This window comes from Rhamphochromis sp. 'chilingali', assembly GCF_963969265.1.
Source record: "Rhamphochromis sp. 'chilingali' genome assembly, chromosome: 11".
NCBI classification, from domain to species: domain Eukaryota; kingdom Metazoa; phylum Chordata; class Actinopteri; order Cichliformes; family Cichlidae; genus Rhamphochromis; species Rhamphochromis sp. 'chilingali'.
In genome coordinates, this window is record NC_137938.1 from 14931634 (window position 1) to 14949675 (window position 18042).

Below are 18042 nucleotides of genomic sequence, written 5' to 3' on the forward strand. Positions count from 1 at the left end.
GCTCTGAGTTCTGTATCGCACAGCACTGCCTGCTGGTGAAATGTATGAACTGCATCTGACGATGACATGAACGGTCTGAAATTCTGTAACATCACCAAGTGTGGCTCACACGTGCTTATGTGCATGTCTTGTACCAGGGGTGTCATTTCCAGGAGGGTTAGGGGGGTTATGACCCTCCCAATAATCAGACCCAACCAATACACCCCCCCCCCCCCCCCCCCCCATAAAATTATGAATTAACTTGCATAAATAGGCTGTTGATTTTCTTTACTCATTTCAGGTATTACCAGCAAAATAGTTGCATGTTTAATCATCTGGGAATTTACCCAGATTTATTTATTTATCTAGACAGGGATCTTGACCTTTGATCTTTTAGTAATTTTTATACTATGTAACCTCAAGTTGTAATATAAAATGAATGGAGAGGGGGTTCCAGTCAATGTTAGCCTCTCTCTCTCTCTCTCTCTCTCTCTCTCTCTGGAGTTTGAATGACTTTGGATGAGAGACTCCCCACCCACCCATTCTCTGAAGTTTGAATGAGTTTGGATGAGAGACTCGCCGCCCCCCCTCCCCCACCCCTTTTTTTCTCTTCCCCCATCACTTCTCCGTCGCTCCTCCTTACACACACCCCCAAACCTTCCCTCCTATTAAATCAACACGCCAATCTGTTGCCCGGTAAAAGGGGTTTGGGAGCCGCAGGAGCCATAAAGGAGGGTCCACACACACAGACATACTCGCACACATGCACACACACCCGTCTGGAAGGAATTAGACAGCTGAAACAGCGGCAGAGAGACTTCTGTGCGCTCTGTGTAACCTGGATGCTCGGAGGAAACTCTAGAAAAACTTACCTTAACGCCCCTTAAGACAGGAAGAATACAAAAAAAGCTCTGGCTCATATTTTATTGTTTGCTGAAACTTTTTTGTTTTTTTTAAAAAACTTTTGAATGTGACTGAAGCTGCCAAAGTTGATGCTTTATCTTAATTTTTTTTTTTCGTTTTATTAAGAATGAATGAAACAGGCGTTGATGGAGAAGAATATTTATCATATTTTTATAGTCTATGTTTTATTTATACTTTTTTATATGAATGATGCCAAAGCTGACTGATATGATGTTTGGTTTTGGACACCAGAGATGCAAGTGACTTGGAAAGGCTGCAGACAAACCGTTAGAAGTTAGAGAAGACAAGCAATCCCGGTTGTCTTTTTGAAGCATCCAAACTGAGCACACATACAAAGGACTGGCACGACTTTTTTTTATTATTCTTTTTCCCCCTTTAAAAAACAAACAAACAAAAATAGGCTTATGAGGACCATTTTAAGCGGATTCATGAGAGTCGTCGCTGCTCAAGCTCTGTGTCTACTTTTTTCCTCTGTGGATCGGGACCAGAGTCCCAGAAGTTAGACGCATCCTTTCTCAGGAGGAATCAGAGGACAACAGCTGCTTCAAGGTAGGTGGCCGGTGATCATTTTACCAAATATTTTACCACAAGCCACTAAATCATTCATAAAGTGGTTTAGAACATAATTACGCGCAATCAGTTTTCGTGTGCGCGTGTGTGTGAACGTGATGATGCGCCAACTCTCTAGCAAAGTGCATGCATAGAGCTTTTTTTTTTCACGAGTTTGTTCAGCGTGTTTGCTCCACAAAGTGAGTGATGCTAAAAGTTGGGAGCCACAGCAAGAAGTGCTGAAACTCAGTTTGTGTTTCATTTCATGCTATAACACTACAAAATACAGGTGTAAAAGGTTTAATATACTAAGCTTTTATCTTCTGATCAGTCAAATTAATGACTAGTCTTTGTTGTAAGAGTGATGCTAGCCTGAATATAACTACACTGTGACGTTATCGGTCACACGTCATTCGTTGAGATTTTTAAGCCAATGAGAAGACTGAATGGGGACTGTTTCAGCGTGGCTTGTGGTAGGGGCGCGTAATTTGACGCCCAGTGTGGAGGACTAACATTTGCATGCGTGTGAATAGCTTCTTGACCAGCCTTCAGCTTTTGGACAAGTTAGCCTTTGTTGATATCTGTGTTCTGTAAAAAGTGGTAGCAGGCACATGCCTTGCTGAAAAGTTTTGCAGTTTATTCATAACCTCCTAATTTTGAACTTAAACAAAACCAGAAAAGCTCATGTGAGATATCACGTGGTCCATGCACCTAAGTTCTGAGCATTGTTGTCCCCTTGCACACCCATCACACGCGCACATATACACAAATGCTAATGAACATCTGTCACACTCTCCTTGACATAGTCTCTTTCTCCATCCACCTACTGAGTGTGCACAGACCGCTGTTGGGTCCCACTGTGTTGCCCACACACCATGTGTGAGTAAGTGGACAAATATTACAGCTATTTATCCAAAATGTAGAACTTTTCAACCCACAAGCAGAATCTCCTTGCTGACTTGGATTATCTATTTATTTTATTGATTTTACTTTGCATTGTGCTGCTCTCACAATGCACCCTAACTCTGTGGTGATATCCTGCATATTTACTTGTAAGAAGAGATGATCAAGTGTGTCCAGTGTGAAAAAATACTTCCAGGATGACTTGTGGATTAAACTTTTTGCGCAGTACTTTATTAGCAGGGAAACTGTAAACTTCAAATAAATGCTCACTGCTCATTTGCTGTAGATTTGGAGCATATGTGGACCTTGTGCCCATGTCAGCATGTATTCAACCTAATACCCATGTGGTGTTCCTAATCTCAGTCCTCCAGGGAATTTCTTTGCTGAGTGCAGGACTCAGTTCCCAATGAGAAAGACAATACGACTTTAGTGCTATTAAATGAAATACTCTGTGAATGTCACAGTTGTCCACTATAATGACAAAGAAGTTTTTAAAACCTTTTTGATGTCTGAGTTGCATCAGTGCTCCAGCATGCACTCCCACACAGCACAAAGAGCATTTTACTATTTAAGAGAAGAAGACTTTCCATGGCTGGCCTCCATTAAGGCACACAACAAGTCTCACGTGCCATTACTTCTCCCAGCAAGGGTCTTTTAGTGTAAAGAGCCATGGGGCTGGCAGGGTACAACTGTTGATCTTAGAGGCGCAGCCCCTCCCGAGCCGTACCACTTAGCTCATCTACTCTGTGTTAATACCAGTTTTTTTCCAGGTTCCTTCAGTATACTAACAGTAAAGCAGCACTGCAGCCAGCCAGTAAAAGTGAAAATTTGGATGTCAGTTAGATTCTCACTACCTCACGCTGAGTCACACAGAGTAGGTTTGATGCCAAATCTAATTCATATATCCAGCAGTTAGAGTGTACCATAAAGTAACAAAGGCCCCTTACAAAGCAAACCGGGCAGGAGCAGCTCACAAAGTGGCTCTTGTTAATGTTATTTATATTTTCTGTATATCTTCTGGAAAGATGAGAGTGACAAACTGACAAAACGTTTCATGGAAATCTTAGTGTGATTCTTTCTTCCTTTTTTCCCCTTAATAATTATAAAGTTCTTTTTAATTATCTTCTACTTGAGTGTGATTATGAGCCTCTGTTATCTTTTAGCCACACTGGGCTGTGGTTTTAAAGAGTGCTATTAATAGAATTTTCCATCCCATGGAGGTGAAGACATTTATTTAAGGGTACTGCTGATGGGTGGATGTCTATTATCAATCTGATAAGGGAACTGCTGGATCGTTGGATGATACAGAGAAACAGGTTGTGTTTGTAAAAGAAGAGCTTTCAATGATTTTTTGCATTTTTTTTTCACACAAAGAAATAGCTTAAGAAGGAGGAATTCCATACTCAACCTCATCTCACTTTGGTCTCTTGGAGTCTGCCACAGTGATGTAAGTCCCGTGCCTCAGCTGGCAGTGAATGCATCCAAGTACAGCACCACGCCTTCAATGTCCTGGCCCCACCCCATTTTCAGTGTGTGCCACCCATTCATCTCTGAGCAGCTTCATCCCAACTTCACCTCCTCCCCTTTTCTTCCTACTACATGGATGAATCAAGGTGGAAAAAAGACACGCCTAAATACCAAACGGCATAGTCTGGCTTTGAAACAGAGAACACATTTACCTCAGTGTTGTATTAAATCATGTATATAACAACATCTGTTGGTGTAACAGTGTAATGAGATGCTAATTGCGTGATGAAGAAACAGTTGCAGTCTAGAAGATGCTTTAACCTTTTGCTGCTTTTCAGTTATGGCCCCATCACACCTGATTCTGCCCCCAGAAAGAGCGAAAAGGAGCCTTGTCACTAAATTAACATAGTAAATAGACATGGAGCAGCAGCCCAGCCTTGAATGTGTCAAGTACGTCTAGCCAAAGACTGCAGCCAATTCTCAAGTCTCTCCCCGCCGCTTCCACTCTTTTGCCTCATCAGCTTCTCGGGAAGATGTGACCCTTTGCTGCATGCTGCTATGTCTGTCATGAGAGCCAGCTCCACGTTTAATGTTTAATTTTACAATCCCCCGTGGCCTTTTCTAACCCTGCAAAGTTCTTAAACACACACTGACAACCTAGTGTATATATAAAATCATTATCTGTGATGCATATCTCTCCATTTGTACATGCGTGTTTTTTTTTATTCTTGGAAATTGTCAAAGCACATGAGATTTCAAAGGTGTGTATTACCTCAGCAGGTCTGGTTTTTTATACTAAACTGATATAAAATGTACTATTATTTTTTCAATGGATCCAGAGACTCCTCACAAAAACCCCAAATACCATTAATCTGTCTTTATTAGCTCATACTTATCTGGGCTTCATTGAACATTGTCATGAAAAATACCATGAAAACTGTTCAAATCCTTAACTGTGATTCAGGTCTAAATTATACCAGCCACAAGTGTCAGCTTGGGCCCCCAGCATATAATGTTTGATTTGTTATAAGTACTTATCCAGCCAGAGCTGCTGATTTGTGAATGTTACACTTCCAGCAGTGACTGCTGAGATGTAAAGATGTGAGCTTTATGTTATCTCAGCTCCACACAGACCAGCAGGCTGTCTTTCTTTGGCTCCACTTCACTGTTATACTCTGGGCAGCACACACAGTAATTACATACACACTTGTGCAAACTCACACAGATATGTAGTTTTAGTGTATGAAGACACACACACACACACATACACACACAGAGTCTATCAGAGTCTTGCGTTTCTATCAGAGGTCTTGAGCTGGAACCCTGCTGAAAGAGCTTCAACTGCTCTCATGTGAGTTAAGTCAAGGCATCTCTTTCTGCAGACAGCCTGCATACACACTCATATTCTTACACACACACACATATGCCTCATGCTGTGTATATACACACACAAACACGCACACATATGCCATACATTGTGACATTAGTGATAGATTTGCACATAGGTACATATGGCATTCACATTAAGCAGCCTGTTCTTCATATCTAAAAGCTCTCCCTGATGTAACACGCATGCAATTTATTATAACATGTGGTGATTTTAAGATATTCATTATATTTGAAAACCAAAATGTGTCCCATATTTTATTGCGCACAAGTAGCACTCATATTTTAATTGGTGATTGAGATTTATTGTCGGTTCTTTGTGGCCAAAAGAATGAACAGAATGAAAATATGCAGTATTGTGCAGAAGTCTTGAGCCACTCCCTTGTTTCTATGATATGCAAAGGAAATGTGAAATTGGAGCAGTGATTTATTGAAACATGCAAAAGTGTGAATGGAAATACAGTATGTACAGTATGTAAAGCAAAAACAAAGTTTGTACAACTCGAAAGTCAGTATTTGGTACGACCACCTTCAACACAGCCTGAACTCTCTTAGACAAGCTTTCTTGTAATTTCTTTAAGTAGTCTTCAGGAATATTTCTCCAGGCTTCTTATAGGACATTTAAAGCTCTTCTTTGGATGTTGGCTTCCTTTTGTTCCATTCTCTGTCAGGATGATCCCACACTGCTTGAATAATGTTGCGGTCCAGGCTCTGGGGAGGTCAATCCATGACTGATTCCATTGTGTGGTTTTCTATCTAGATATTCTTTTACTGCATTGTTTGTTTGAGATTGTTGTCAGGCTAAAAAATGAAGCCAATCAGACACGTTCCAGATGGTACTGCATGGTAGATCAAAATCTGATTGTACTTTTCTGTGTTCACATTTTCATCAATTTTGACAAGATCCCAAACACCACTGCCTTAAATGCAGTCCCAAACCATAACAGAGCCTCCCCCGTGTTTTGGGTGTTGTGCATCTGTACTACTTCCTCCATACATATCAATGCATAATTTAAACCAAAAATGACTGGAATTATCACTCCATGAGTGTAATCTGGCATACATCAGCCTTTTCTTCCGTTTTACCTTCCTTAAGAATGACTTCTTGACAGCCAACCCTTCCACTGAGGCTTCAGATTTGTCTCTCAGGTCCTGTGTCAGGAATTTGTTGTAGGTAGTTTTCTAGCTCTGCCAATTCTTCTTTTGCCCTTCATTCAGTTTCCTCAAATGTTTTAAGGGCACACTGCACACCAGGCAGTCAATAGCTCATCATCATCTTGTTCCTGTAAAAATTTTATTATGTAATACTATTATCACTGTCAACCTGTGTTGTGTTTGCAGGTTTCATAGATTCCGCTAAACAAATCAGAAGAAAAGCATTCACACTGGTCAATAAACACTCTCTCTTGTTAGGTGCCTTTTTGATCGATTCAGAGGTCAGTGTTTATTGTTTTAATGTACAGGTCTAAATACTTGGCTAAAAATGAGTGAAAAAGCAGCCAATGTCCAAACAGAAGCATTACAAGACCTTAAGAAGCCCTGAAGAACTGTTGCTCAAGACCACTTTAAAAAGTATGAGATGTTAAAGAAATTACAAGAAGGTCTGGATCATTGAAAGAAAGAATTTAGAGGTGGCTCAAGACTTTTGCGCAATATTGTAAACATGTCAAACCAATTAAATGCAATGTTTTTTTCTTGGCATTGCAAGTAACTTGACTCTATGTGTAGCAATGTACCTTCTGTATTCGGTGAACTCCTATCATCCCTCTGAGCACCAGCAGATCAACAAATTCACTTATTTACAAAGTCTGTGCAATGTTTGCACATGGTGTTTCCTTGACTTTTCCTGCAGGGAAACTTTGATGTTCACATTTGATTTACTCAGTGGCTCCACCTGAAAAAATTATTGGATGGATTTCCATCAGAATGTGTGCATGTAGTGAGCACGTTTTGAACAAAATAAACCATAGTATAGTGATCCCTGAATTTTAGTCTAATATTGTCATGAGGTCAGGATTTTGATTTAGCATACTGTAGCATATTAATATGCTGTTTCATTCAGAAGCAGAGGAAGATGCAGGCACAGTCTCTCATTCCTGTTACAGCTAAATAGTTCAGCGCCTTGCTCATTTGTACTGTAAGACAAGACACTCATTGATTTTCCTAAATCATATTTTCAAAATAACAAACTCACAAACACAATGAGATTTCCCTGTCACTACTTTTTTGTTTGTTTGTTTTTTTTTTTACTGTTGCTGTAATCCCAAACAAATCCACGTGTCTCAGTTTAAAAGAACAGCCAGATGCACTTTTTCCAAGGACCCAGTTTTTTTGGGTCAACTTAATCTATCCATTAATTTATGTAGTCATCGCTTCATTTATCTACTAACTCACCATGTACATCCATGCAAGACTCAACATTACTGCAATGTTATCTCTGAGAGAGAGCCCGTGGGAGTTTCACTCAAGAGACTGTTAATAACGTCAGAGTGAGACTGCTCAAGCTTCCAGCCCAAGGTCACCACAGGGCTGGCCACGCATACACACATGTACAGCAAAAAGGACATAATGGCGATGTTCTAACCCTCAAGTGCCAAGATGTAACAACAAACAGAAAGCTGGAGTGATATCATCTTCATGTGTTAATGACACCCTCCGCTTGCATAGATAAATGCTCTGGACAAACACATGAAGATACGCGTGCTCACCAACCAACGTGACATCATTTACATCATCCATATGTGGATGACATCTCCACTGTTACAGATACTGCTGTGATTAAAAAGGCTTTATCTCAATAAGAACGGGCCAGAGTTTGGCCTCACTTTAAGTCTGCAGTTAATCTGTCTGCAGTCTGAGCTAACTGTCAACCCGACCTCTGCGCTGCACTACACACCCAAAATGGTGTATAAGATCCTGCAAAGACCAGATCATTGTAGCCAGCAGCAATGGTTGCATTACTGTGGACTTGACGTTTTCCCACATCACATTTACATGCCATGAGCCTAGCCTGTCGATGATGGATTTAATATCCTACTTTTGATTTTTACTTTCATTCCAAACATTAAATCAGAGCAAACAGATTGTATCATTAAAGTGCAGATCATTAACAGAAAGTCAAGGAGGAGCAAACACTGACGACGGTTCCTGTCCTTGTTATCTTCAGTGGTTCAATCAAGTTCATTTTGTTTTCTCCCAAAGCCCAGTTGATAAAATGTAGAGGTGTACATTTGTCAGTCATGATGTACTTTTAAGCTGACAATGAAGTGCCCCAAAACGTTGTGTTTTGTTGCTGCACTCATGCTTACTCCTAATCAGTGGTTGAGTTCAAACAAAGATAAGACATGGATACAGGGCTTATAAAGCATTATAGACATTCTCACACAAGCTGAAAGAGGCCAAAATTTAAATTTGTTCAATTACACAAACACACACATGCAGTGGTACAATAAGCTTTTATATGTGCATTTTGGTGTATATCTGTGCATGTCAGGGGTCTTGTAAAAGATGGCCTGACGTTAAAACCTTTGCCACATGCCAGAGGAGGTCCGCTACACTGATTGTGGCTTTCTCGTCCAACAGTCAAATGAACAAAGCATTATGTCTGAGCCAAAGTGTGTGTTTGTGTGTATTCTTCTCCATGAACACAACCTCTCTCTCCCTGCTTCTGCTACTCCCTCACTGTCTTTTACTTTCATTTTCCTAATGTCTCTCAAGATGCATCTGCTTTTCAGCTAGTTTAACCAATTTTCTTAACCAACTTTCTTCACTTTCTCTCTTAAAGATTCTCCATGCTATCTTCGCTTTCTCTGTGTATATATTTTTTTCTTTCTCTCCTTTAGTCGTCCCCTCCCTTCATCTGTCATGTGTTTAGGCGTGGTCCCAAGAACTCTCTCCAGTTCACAAACATCACTCGGCCTTGTATACGCTTCTTTTGATCATTTTATTGTTGTTCTGACTTGTTTCCCTTGACTTGATTAAATGTACATGTACAAAATGCGTGATATCGCAAAATATTTTTGGTCACTCAATGAACAAAATGGCGCTAAATGCGTCTAAATCCTAGATGAAAAGTTTATCCCACAAGAGGGAGCCCTACTGAAGGTCAGCATACTTTGACCTTCATAATGTCAAAGGTCTTTTCTCTCTTTCTCTCTGTTTAACAGAAGTCATTTCCCTGCAATGCTCTCTACACAAAGATTCAGAGAGAGAGAAGCACGCGTGCAGCAATAGAAGTCTCTTGTCTTCTTCTTCCCATAAAGATATAAACAGATGACATCACAGGGTGGTCCGCTCTCTGCGTTGAGTCAAAATGAGCCACGCTGAGTGGGTCTCCGTTGGTCTGCCAAACAGATGGCGGTAGCAACATAATGAGGGTTGGAAACAAACTTCAGGAGTTTGTGCAAGAGGATGCAGACGCAAAAGCATCCTCTTGCACAAATGCCTCTCTTAAAAATATTGAATATTCATGTTCTAGGTCAGAGTTTGTCATACTTGGTCTTTGACCTTTGCAATGTGTCCCCAAAATACTGTGGAAACCAATAATTTTCATTATAGGCTACCCCACCACCACGACCAACATTTAGCATGTGCTTAGACCTTGATGGTTGGCAGAGGCAGCCAACTTGTTGGTTAATTAGGTCAAGAAATCTTGTAACGTGTGGCCACCCACACTAAAAGAGAGTTGGAACAATCGGCTACTCACAACTGTCTGGCATTTAGGGGGATTTGGGGAAGGGGAGGAGGTAGGGAGAGGGATGGGGCATAAAAAAGGAGAAAGCTTACAGCAGTCTGTACCTGGTTTTGTTGTGTCAAAACATAAAAGCTTTAGTGAAAAGTACAGTGAAAATGGTTCCAACACTCTTGTTTAAGTGATTGTATTCACTTTAACCTCCTACGACCTGCCGTCCACATATGTGGACATCACATTTTCGGTTATTTAGACCAAAATACTCAATTTTGCTCTACAACGGCCTGATATCCACTTACGAGGACATTATACTGCTACTGTTCTATCAAAATTTTAAACAAATATCCTCATATGTGGCTCTCATTTTTCTTACAAGCAAAAATTAGGTAAAAAAAATCTGGTAATTCTTTGTTTTTACATTCATCAGGACCTAATCATCCCAAAAATCAAAGAGAAATTAAAAATGCATGCCATGGAAGAGTTCGGGTCTTAGGAGGTTAAGAAGGTCATTTACTTGGACCAATTGAGTATAAAAGGTTACAAATGTTTCACTGTGAGTTGCTGTCAATCATAGTAACATTTTCTGCACCACTGTTACTACATGTAACCCTTTTGTTTTTGTCCACAGATGAAGTGTAAAAGAGGCCTCACTTACCTGAGGATATTTGGGACCACCATGTTCGGCGTGTCTCTCCTGGTGGGCATCTCGACAGCCTATATCATGGGCTACCAATTTTTCACTACAGCTCAAAATCACCTATCTTTTGGGCTGTATGGTGCCATTTTGGTTGTTCACCTTATTATCCAGACCCTCTTTGCACTCCTAGAACACCGTAACATGCGGCGCTCCTTAGAAACACCAATTAAACTGAACAAGTCCTTGGCATTGTGCATCGCTGCATATCAGGAGGATGAAAACTACCTAAGAAAATGCCTTGTGTCAGTGAAGAGGCTGACATATCCTGGTATCAAAGTTATCATGGTGATCGATGGAAATTCAGACGACGACTTGTACATGATGGAGATTTTTAAGGAGGTCATGGGATCGGACAGATCAGCCACGTACGTGTGGAGGAGTAATTATCACAGCAGAGGACCCGAGGAGACAGATGAGAGCTACGCTGAGAGCCTTCAGCAGGTGTCCAGGGTTGTGCTGAACAGCAAATGTGTGTGCATCATGCAGAAGTGGGGAGGGAAGAGAGAGGTCATGTATACAGCCTTCAAAGCACTGGGAAGGAGCGTGGATTATGTGCAGGTAAGTAGTTAAATCGCTTAAAATCAGTTAATGCAGGTAATGTGGAAGAACAATAGCCCCTTAAATAAAAAAATAATGAAATAAATTAGAAGATTAAAAATACTGTACAACAGGTGTAATATTACTTTGTGCCTGTGTGTGTCTTTGTAGATTTGCACGCATGCACACACAGAGCTGACATCTGAAGGACATAGTGAAGAAAGAGAAAATGTAAGCTACTGTGGGAGATGCAAACTAGGCAAACATAAGCTGATGATAGAGTGAAAGGGAATAGAACGAGAGATGGCTGGAAAGAGAGGAGGGGAGGCTATGCCAAGCCAAATATGGGGTCCACAAAGAGTCTTTTGTTTTGCTTTTTAGCATGTGCACCGTGTTGTGAAGTGTGGCGTGAAGGAGGGCAGCAGTAGCTGATGTCTAAGTGTAATAACAGATCTTTTTCGCAGGGCGTTACGTCATCTACAAATCTGTATCAAAGAAAGGTTAGAAAGGTTAGCATGTGTTTGTCTCCTGTTCAGAAAAATTAAAAACAATCAAAGGTTATATTTGAGTAACACAGACCTAAGGACTAAAAGCCTGATAGCTTTAGGAAAACTAAATTCAATAGTGTGTTTGGCTAGCGACAGTATGTTGGTGTGGCTTAAAAAATAAACAGTGGCTAAAGACATTAACTGCTTGGTAAAGCAATATCCTGCAGGCACTGACTGTTAAACGTGTCATGGGCTCTTGTGGAGCTGTATAGTACTGTCATATTCAGGAGCATAAAAGTAATTAAAAATAAATGGAACCTTTCTCAGTTCAAAATACAAAGAGGTTTTGATCCTCCAGACTTACTTTGTCTTGTATTAGCAGTAGCTAACAATGGCAAATGTTAGCTATCATATCATACTTAATGAGAGCTTGTATTACTGTCATATGATATGTAACCACATTGTGGTGTCATATAATTCAGCCACAATAACAACCTTTCAAACTGTGTTTACCTAAAGAATAAAAATTACTTGAAGGGTGGTGAGGTCACATGGGTTGAACCAACGCTGATGACTTCACACCTTTTCCTGAATCTGCTTGTTAATGCTAAACAGTGCATGAAAGCTACTTTCCAATGAAAGTGTTTTTCTTTCCATGACTAAATGATTGCGTTTAAAGTACACAGAATATTTTGTGCGGGCATGCTCTGTCAAGACTTTCTCTGTTTTGTTACCAGACGCTCAGTCTATGGCTTTAATGACATTTCAGCATTTTTAGTTAGTTTTGCAATTCCACAGATCTGTTGTTATTACGTTTGAAAAGCAGATACCTCAGGCTAATTCAAAAACTCTTGTGTCTTCAGACTTAAGCACAAGTAACAGTTCTTTGTCCAAAATGCCAAGTATCATTATGTCATTTTCTTCTGTGATGTTCAGTTGTTAGTGCTACAAAAAGCATTGTGATCAAAGAGTAAGGCTCAACTGATGCTTAATTTATGTAACAGCATCAAAATGATTCAAACGGGTCTGTATAACAAAGAAGGGGACTTTGAGAATATGAACTCAGAGCTATAATGCTGTCTAACACCTGCAGCTGGCTTCAGCCTGCCAAAAATCATTTACTTCACAAAAGGTTCAATAGACCTTACTGCTGCACTGCCAGCAGTCATGCCAATACTTTTCAACCTTAGAAACAGGAGGGACAATGTTTCATGCCTTTTCACTTTCATCAGGCTCTGCCTGTAACAGATGTATTTTGTTAAAAAGGACTGGGCTCTAGGTTTGTTTTCATCACCTGATTTTGTTGGTCAGGAAAATTACCATTTATAGAAGAAAATAGGGAGAGCAGAAGAACAACATTAGAGCTATAGTGGGTGGTGAACAGAGTTGAAAGCAGCCCCTCTGGTCTTGGCTGGCGGAGATTATAAAGTGGCCATATTGAGCATTTATGTGTTTTGTTGGATGCATGATATCTTTTTTTTTGTGTGTCATTATGTAAAAAAATTTTTTGATTTCACAAAAATTTCTTTTGTATATCGAAATTTTGTTCCGATTGTCCAAGCAAATTTTTTTCAGCAAGAAAGGGTTTTTTCCCTCTCTTTGGGGAGTTTAGGTCAATTTGACATCTGTTATGTTTTGCAGAATTAAGCTGAACAAAGAAGACATCTGGAACTATGTTGAAGAAAATCTAAATAAATGTATCCTGTGTTGCTAAAACACAGTTAATTTCTTGATTAACTTGTGTTTTTATGTAGGTGTGTGACTCTGACACCATGCTGGACCCAGCATCATCAGTGGAGATGGTTAAGGTTTTGGAGGAAGACCCTATGGTGGGAGGAGTTGGAGGAGATGTACAGGTAGTTTTCTTAAAAGTTCTGTGAAATCTGAATCTTCTACATCAAACATACAAATTAGGATGTTGTGCTTTAAACTTCATACTTTTTGTCTCTGCTTGTCAACCTACCTGTAGATCCTAAATAAATATGAGTCGTGGATCTCCTTCCTGAGCAGTGTTCGGTACTGGATGGCTTTCAACATTGAGCGGGCTTGCCAGTCCTACTTCGGCTGCGTTCAATGCATTAGCGGGCCTTTAGGAATGTACCGGAACTCTCTCCTGCATGAGTTTCTTGAGGACTGGTACAATCAGACCTTCATGGGATCCCACTGCAGTTTTGGGGATGACCGTCATCTCACGAACAGAGTTCTCAGCCTCGGGTATGCAACAAAATACACTGCACGGTCAAAGTGCCTTACAGAGACACCAATTACATATCTGCGGTGGCTCAATCAACAGACACGATGGAGCAAGTCATATTTCAGAGAATGGCTGTACAACTCCATGTGGTTCCACAAACACCATCTCTGGATGACTTATGAGGCTGTGATCACTGGCTTCTTCCCATTTTTCCTCATCGCCACAGCGATCCAACTCTTTTACCAAGGAAGGCTCTGGAATATTCTTTTGTTTCTACTCATTGTGCAAGCAGTGGCGCTGATTAAGTCATCATTTGCCAGCTGCCTCAGAGGTAACATTGTCATGGTGTTCATGTCATTTTATTCTGTACTGTATATGTCAAGCCTGTTGCCAGCGAAAATGTTTGCAATAGCAACAATCAACAAGTCTGGATGGGGGACTTCTGGGAGGAAAACAATCGTGGTGAACTTTATCGGTCTGATTCCAATATCAGTATGGTTCACTATCCTTTTCATTGGAATTTTATACACAGTAGTACAACAGACTAGAAAACCCTTCCCCGACTCAGAAAAGATTGTTTTGATAATAGGGGCAGTGGTCTATGCAAGTTACTGGGTTATACTGTTGACATTATATACAGTGCTCATAAATAAATGTGGGAAAAGGAAGAAGGAAACACACTATGATATGGTGCTGGATGTGTGACTTACAGACTACAATCATGATTTCCCAATGAAACCGGGGGTTTCTCTCACACATCATCTTGTTGTTATACAAATGTATTTTAGCTGTAGAGCAGCTCTGGAGGCAAAGTGAGGTCAACTAAAATGGACAAAGAAATAGAAATATTTTCTAGACTAAATGCCAGTGGCTGTGACCATAGCATCCAGGATCCTTGTACATCCTCAAGCTAGCCATTTGACATACTCAAATAAGGTTTAGCTGAAGATCAATTGGTTTAGGCTGATTAGCTAATTTGGATAACTCAGAATGGCAAGATTGTGTTTATTGCATTTGGCAGCAAGAGCGCTAGGCTTTATAATTTTAGCTACCTCTTACCCTTGTCATTTTCACTGGGCTTCATCTAATATTAGCAACTAAGCCAATAAAACTGGATTCTTAGATGGGATTTAACTTGTCCAGTAAGAATATTTTCCCTCCAGAGCACTCTCTCCAGTAAATGTGTTTTTTTCTCACTTAAACTAAAGAACAAGTTTTGTGTTGCCTCCGTCAAATGAAAGCCTAAAGACTGCCCGATTGTCTCCAGTCTCAAATGACTGAACAACATTGACAAAAATCTACATTAATAGTGATAAAAGGTATTGGTAGAGGCTATCACCAGGGCTATATAATTAGTGTAATTGTACCACATACACAGTGTCTAGTCTGTGTAGATCTCATAAATAGATAGGGGTGATCTATTTTACCACTTCAAAACTTACAAATCCACCTAAAGTTATTTCACTCAAGTTTTTTTTTTTTATTGCCACATGTTCAAGTTAAGTGTACCTTTTCAGTGTTTTAATCTGTTTTGGAAAGAGCTACAGTATCAATTTATGAAGCCAGAAGGAGTGTAGAAAGGGCTTTGAAATGGAAAGCGGCTTTCTTTCTTTCAATGCTCTCATGTCATATGGGAAAGATGCAAACTTCCTTGTGCTCTTCACCTGTTACGGTTTAAGGGAGCAAATATAACATCTGGAATTGCCGAAAGAATCAGATAGCCAGACTACTTTGATTCTTATGTCAGCAACAAGAAAGCACTTGGTTGGAAAAAGGTTGGGTTGGAATATAACCAATGGACTGGCTGTTTAATGTATGCTCAATGTGAAAACATATCATCACCTAATGTTGTGGTATATTTATTATTATTCCCATGTGACATGACTGCAGTATTTTTAGTTTACAAAGTGAAACTGATCACTGACCAGCAGAATTTATATCTGTCTGATCAGGCGACCAGGTGATGACCACAAGAGAGAGATGACGTATCATTGCTGCTGTGACTGTTTTACTTTTACAGAAACAGTGACTTTTGTTTTTTCGTCTTTTAACAAGGTTTATTTTAGATGTATGTTGCAAAAGTGGCTAAAACACTATTATTGTTGTCTTTCTACCAGTATGAATTTTAACCACCAAGCAAACAAGATGGACAAGTTCCAGCCCAAAGATTTTGTGACATAAGGATAAAGTGGTTACATCTCTAAGCTGCCTTGCATTCTGTTCACTAGCAAGGGAAAAAGTAGATGTGAGATTATGTTAGTGTCTACTGGGAATAGTACTACCTGATCATAGGAATGTGAATAAGGGCAGTTGATAGTAGGAAGCAATATTTTGGAATAAGTCCAGTGTTTGCTATAGACCAGAAGCAGACATGAATTTACAGTCATGTGAAAATGTAAGTATGTCAGATTAATATTGTTGTTATTATTATTTGACAAGCAACCACTTGATCTTCTTTGAAAAGGTGGTAAAGTTCAAGAACACTACAAAGGAAAGTTACTTTTTCAACAGGAATGTCAATGTTTAATATCTTTTTAAGGAAAAAGCATTTCCTTTCACATTCACTTGCCACTCTTATACCACTCTTACGTGAAAAAAAAAATCCTCAACGTTTTGTCAGAATTACAAAGATATTAAATGTTTGCTTGTTCAAATACATTAAAAAAGGCAACAGTTTTCATGGGATGTACTTACTTTTTTTGACCATAATTCATATGCACTTTTACGTCTCTCTCATCATTCTGCGTGATGCTTGACATAATGAAGATTAAATACCTCAGTGGTTCTCTTTGCATTGCATCAAGGTGTCAGAGTGCTCTCCAAAGACTGATGCATTCTGATGGTTTCACGTAATTTATGATCTGTTTGTGATATGATGGGCTCCTTTTTATACACAGTACCTTATTGAGGCGAAGCTGGATTTTTTATGCCGTGTCAGCCCTTTGCTGTAGCCGTGTACTTATTTTACTATGTATTTCAATGCATTTTTATATATAGACATTTCCATTCTATTTTTGCTTAGCTACCAAAGATTCTTTATTTTCATTCATTTTTGTAAGAAAAAAAATGAAAAAATGTATTTGTGTGCTTTCAACTGTTCTGACAATGACTTGTATATCTGACCAAATAATGTGAAATTTTGAGCTGGGGGGAGGTTCTGCAATAGCAACAATTTAAAAAAAAAAATGCAATCTGTAGGGATAAGTTATTGATTTCGAGAAAAGTGGTGAACCTTTGTTTTTTTTTACTTTGTACTTAGATAGAATGCAAAATATTTATTGAAGGCTGTTCTGTGGTTTGTAGGATTTTGTACTTAGATGTTTTCTGGTATCCATCCAACTCTGATTGCTCCATATGTCCACACAGGAAAAGCAAATACATCCTGACAAATTTCTGGTTAACACAGATCATATGCAAACCTAACTGATTTGAAGTATTTAAAGAATATAAAGCAATGCCTTCTCTACAATAAGCAATAAAGCCAAGCAGTCTGAGAACTTTCATCCAAAATCATTTCAAAACCATTTGCACAAATTTTTTATTTTAAGGTTATGACGTGCCTTACAGAATGATGACAAATGAAATATCAAGTGGCATTTTTACACAATTTTAAAGTTCGCATTTTTTTTCCAATGTGTATTGAATGAGACTGACAGTTAACCTACAAAAATGTTTTCATGTCAAACTAGTCATGGGCAGTGTTATCGTAAAGCACTTTTGTGTCGTGCCAAATAAAAAAAACTATTCTTTTCATTTGCTGTCAAGAGTTTTTATTAATTAATTATTATAAGCCAAGGAGTTGCTTGTTAAAAATCAGAGCATAGTCCTCGTTTCCTCAAAATGTTGTTCTCTTATGATACAATTGTCATTGTCAGTATTATCAGGCTGTCCTAAAAACTCCCTGAAAATCCTTCAGTTGATCCAGGATTAGATTTAAAATCTTTAACCTCACTTACAAAGAATTTAATAAGGAGGGCCCATCTGCTCTTAAACACCTAATAGTAGCATATCACCCTAATAGAGCACTTTGCTCTCAGAATACTGTCTTACTTGTAGTTCCCTCTCTGAGCCTGGTTACTAGAGGTTTCTTCCTGTTAAAAAGGAGGTTTTCCTTTCCGCTGTCGCCAAGTGTTTACTCCTAGGATGTCAGCCTGCACACCACAAAGATTGTGTGGCATGACACAAGACGTGATGTGAAAATCATTGTCAGATAGCCTAAAAGTGACAC

General features: G+C 39.4%; 1 protein-coding gene across 2 annotated transcripts; it reads left to right on the forward strand.

The window, feature by feature from the left end:
* The first annotated feature begins 621 nt into the window (after positions 1-621).
* On the forward strand, positions 622-17567 carry has2 (hyaluronan synthase 2). Of its 2 annotated transcripts, XM_080895459.1 has the most exons (5): positions 622-1452; positions 10527-11153; positions 11304-11363; positions 13375-13476; positions 13590-17567. In XM_080895459.1, exons 2-5 carry the CDS (start codon positions 10527-10529, stop codon positions 14517-14519), a joined length of 1719 nt encoding a protein of 572 aa, XP_080751585.1. In that variant the 5' UTR covers positions 622-1452; the 3' UTR covers positions 14520-17567. The 2 variants fall into 2 exon arrangements, with proteins under 2 accessions (XP_080751585.1, XP_080751586.1); XM_080895460.1 differs by lacking the exon at positions 11304-11363 and having other exon boundaries at positions 660-1452.
* The last annotated feature ends 475 nt before the right edge of the window (positions 17568-18042 follow it).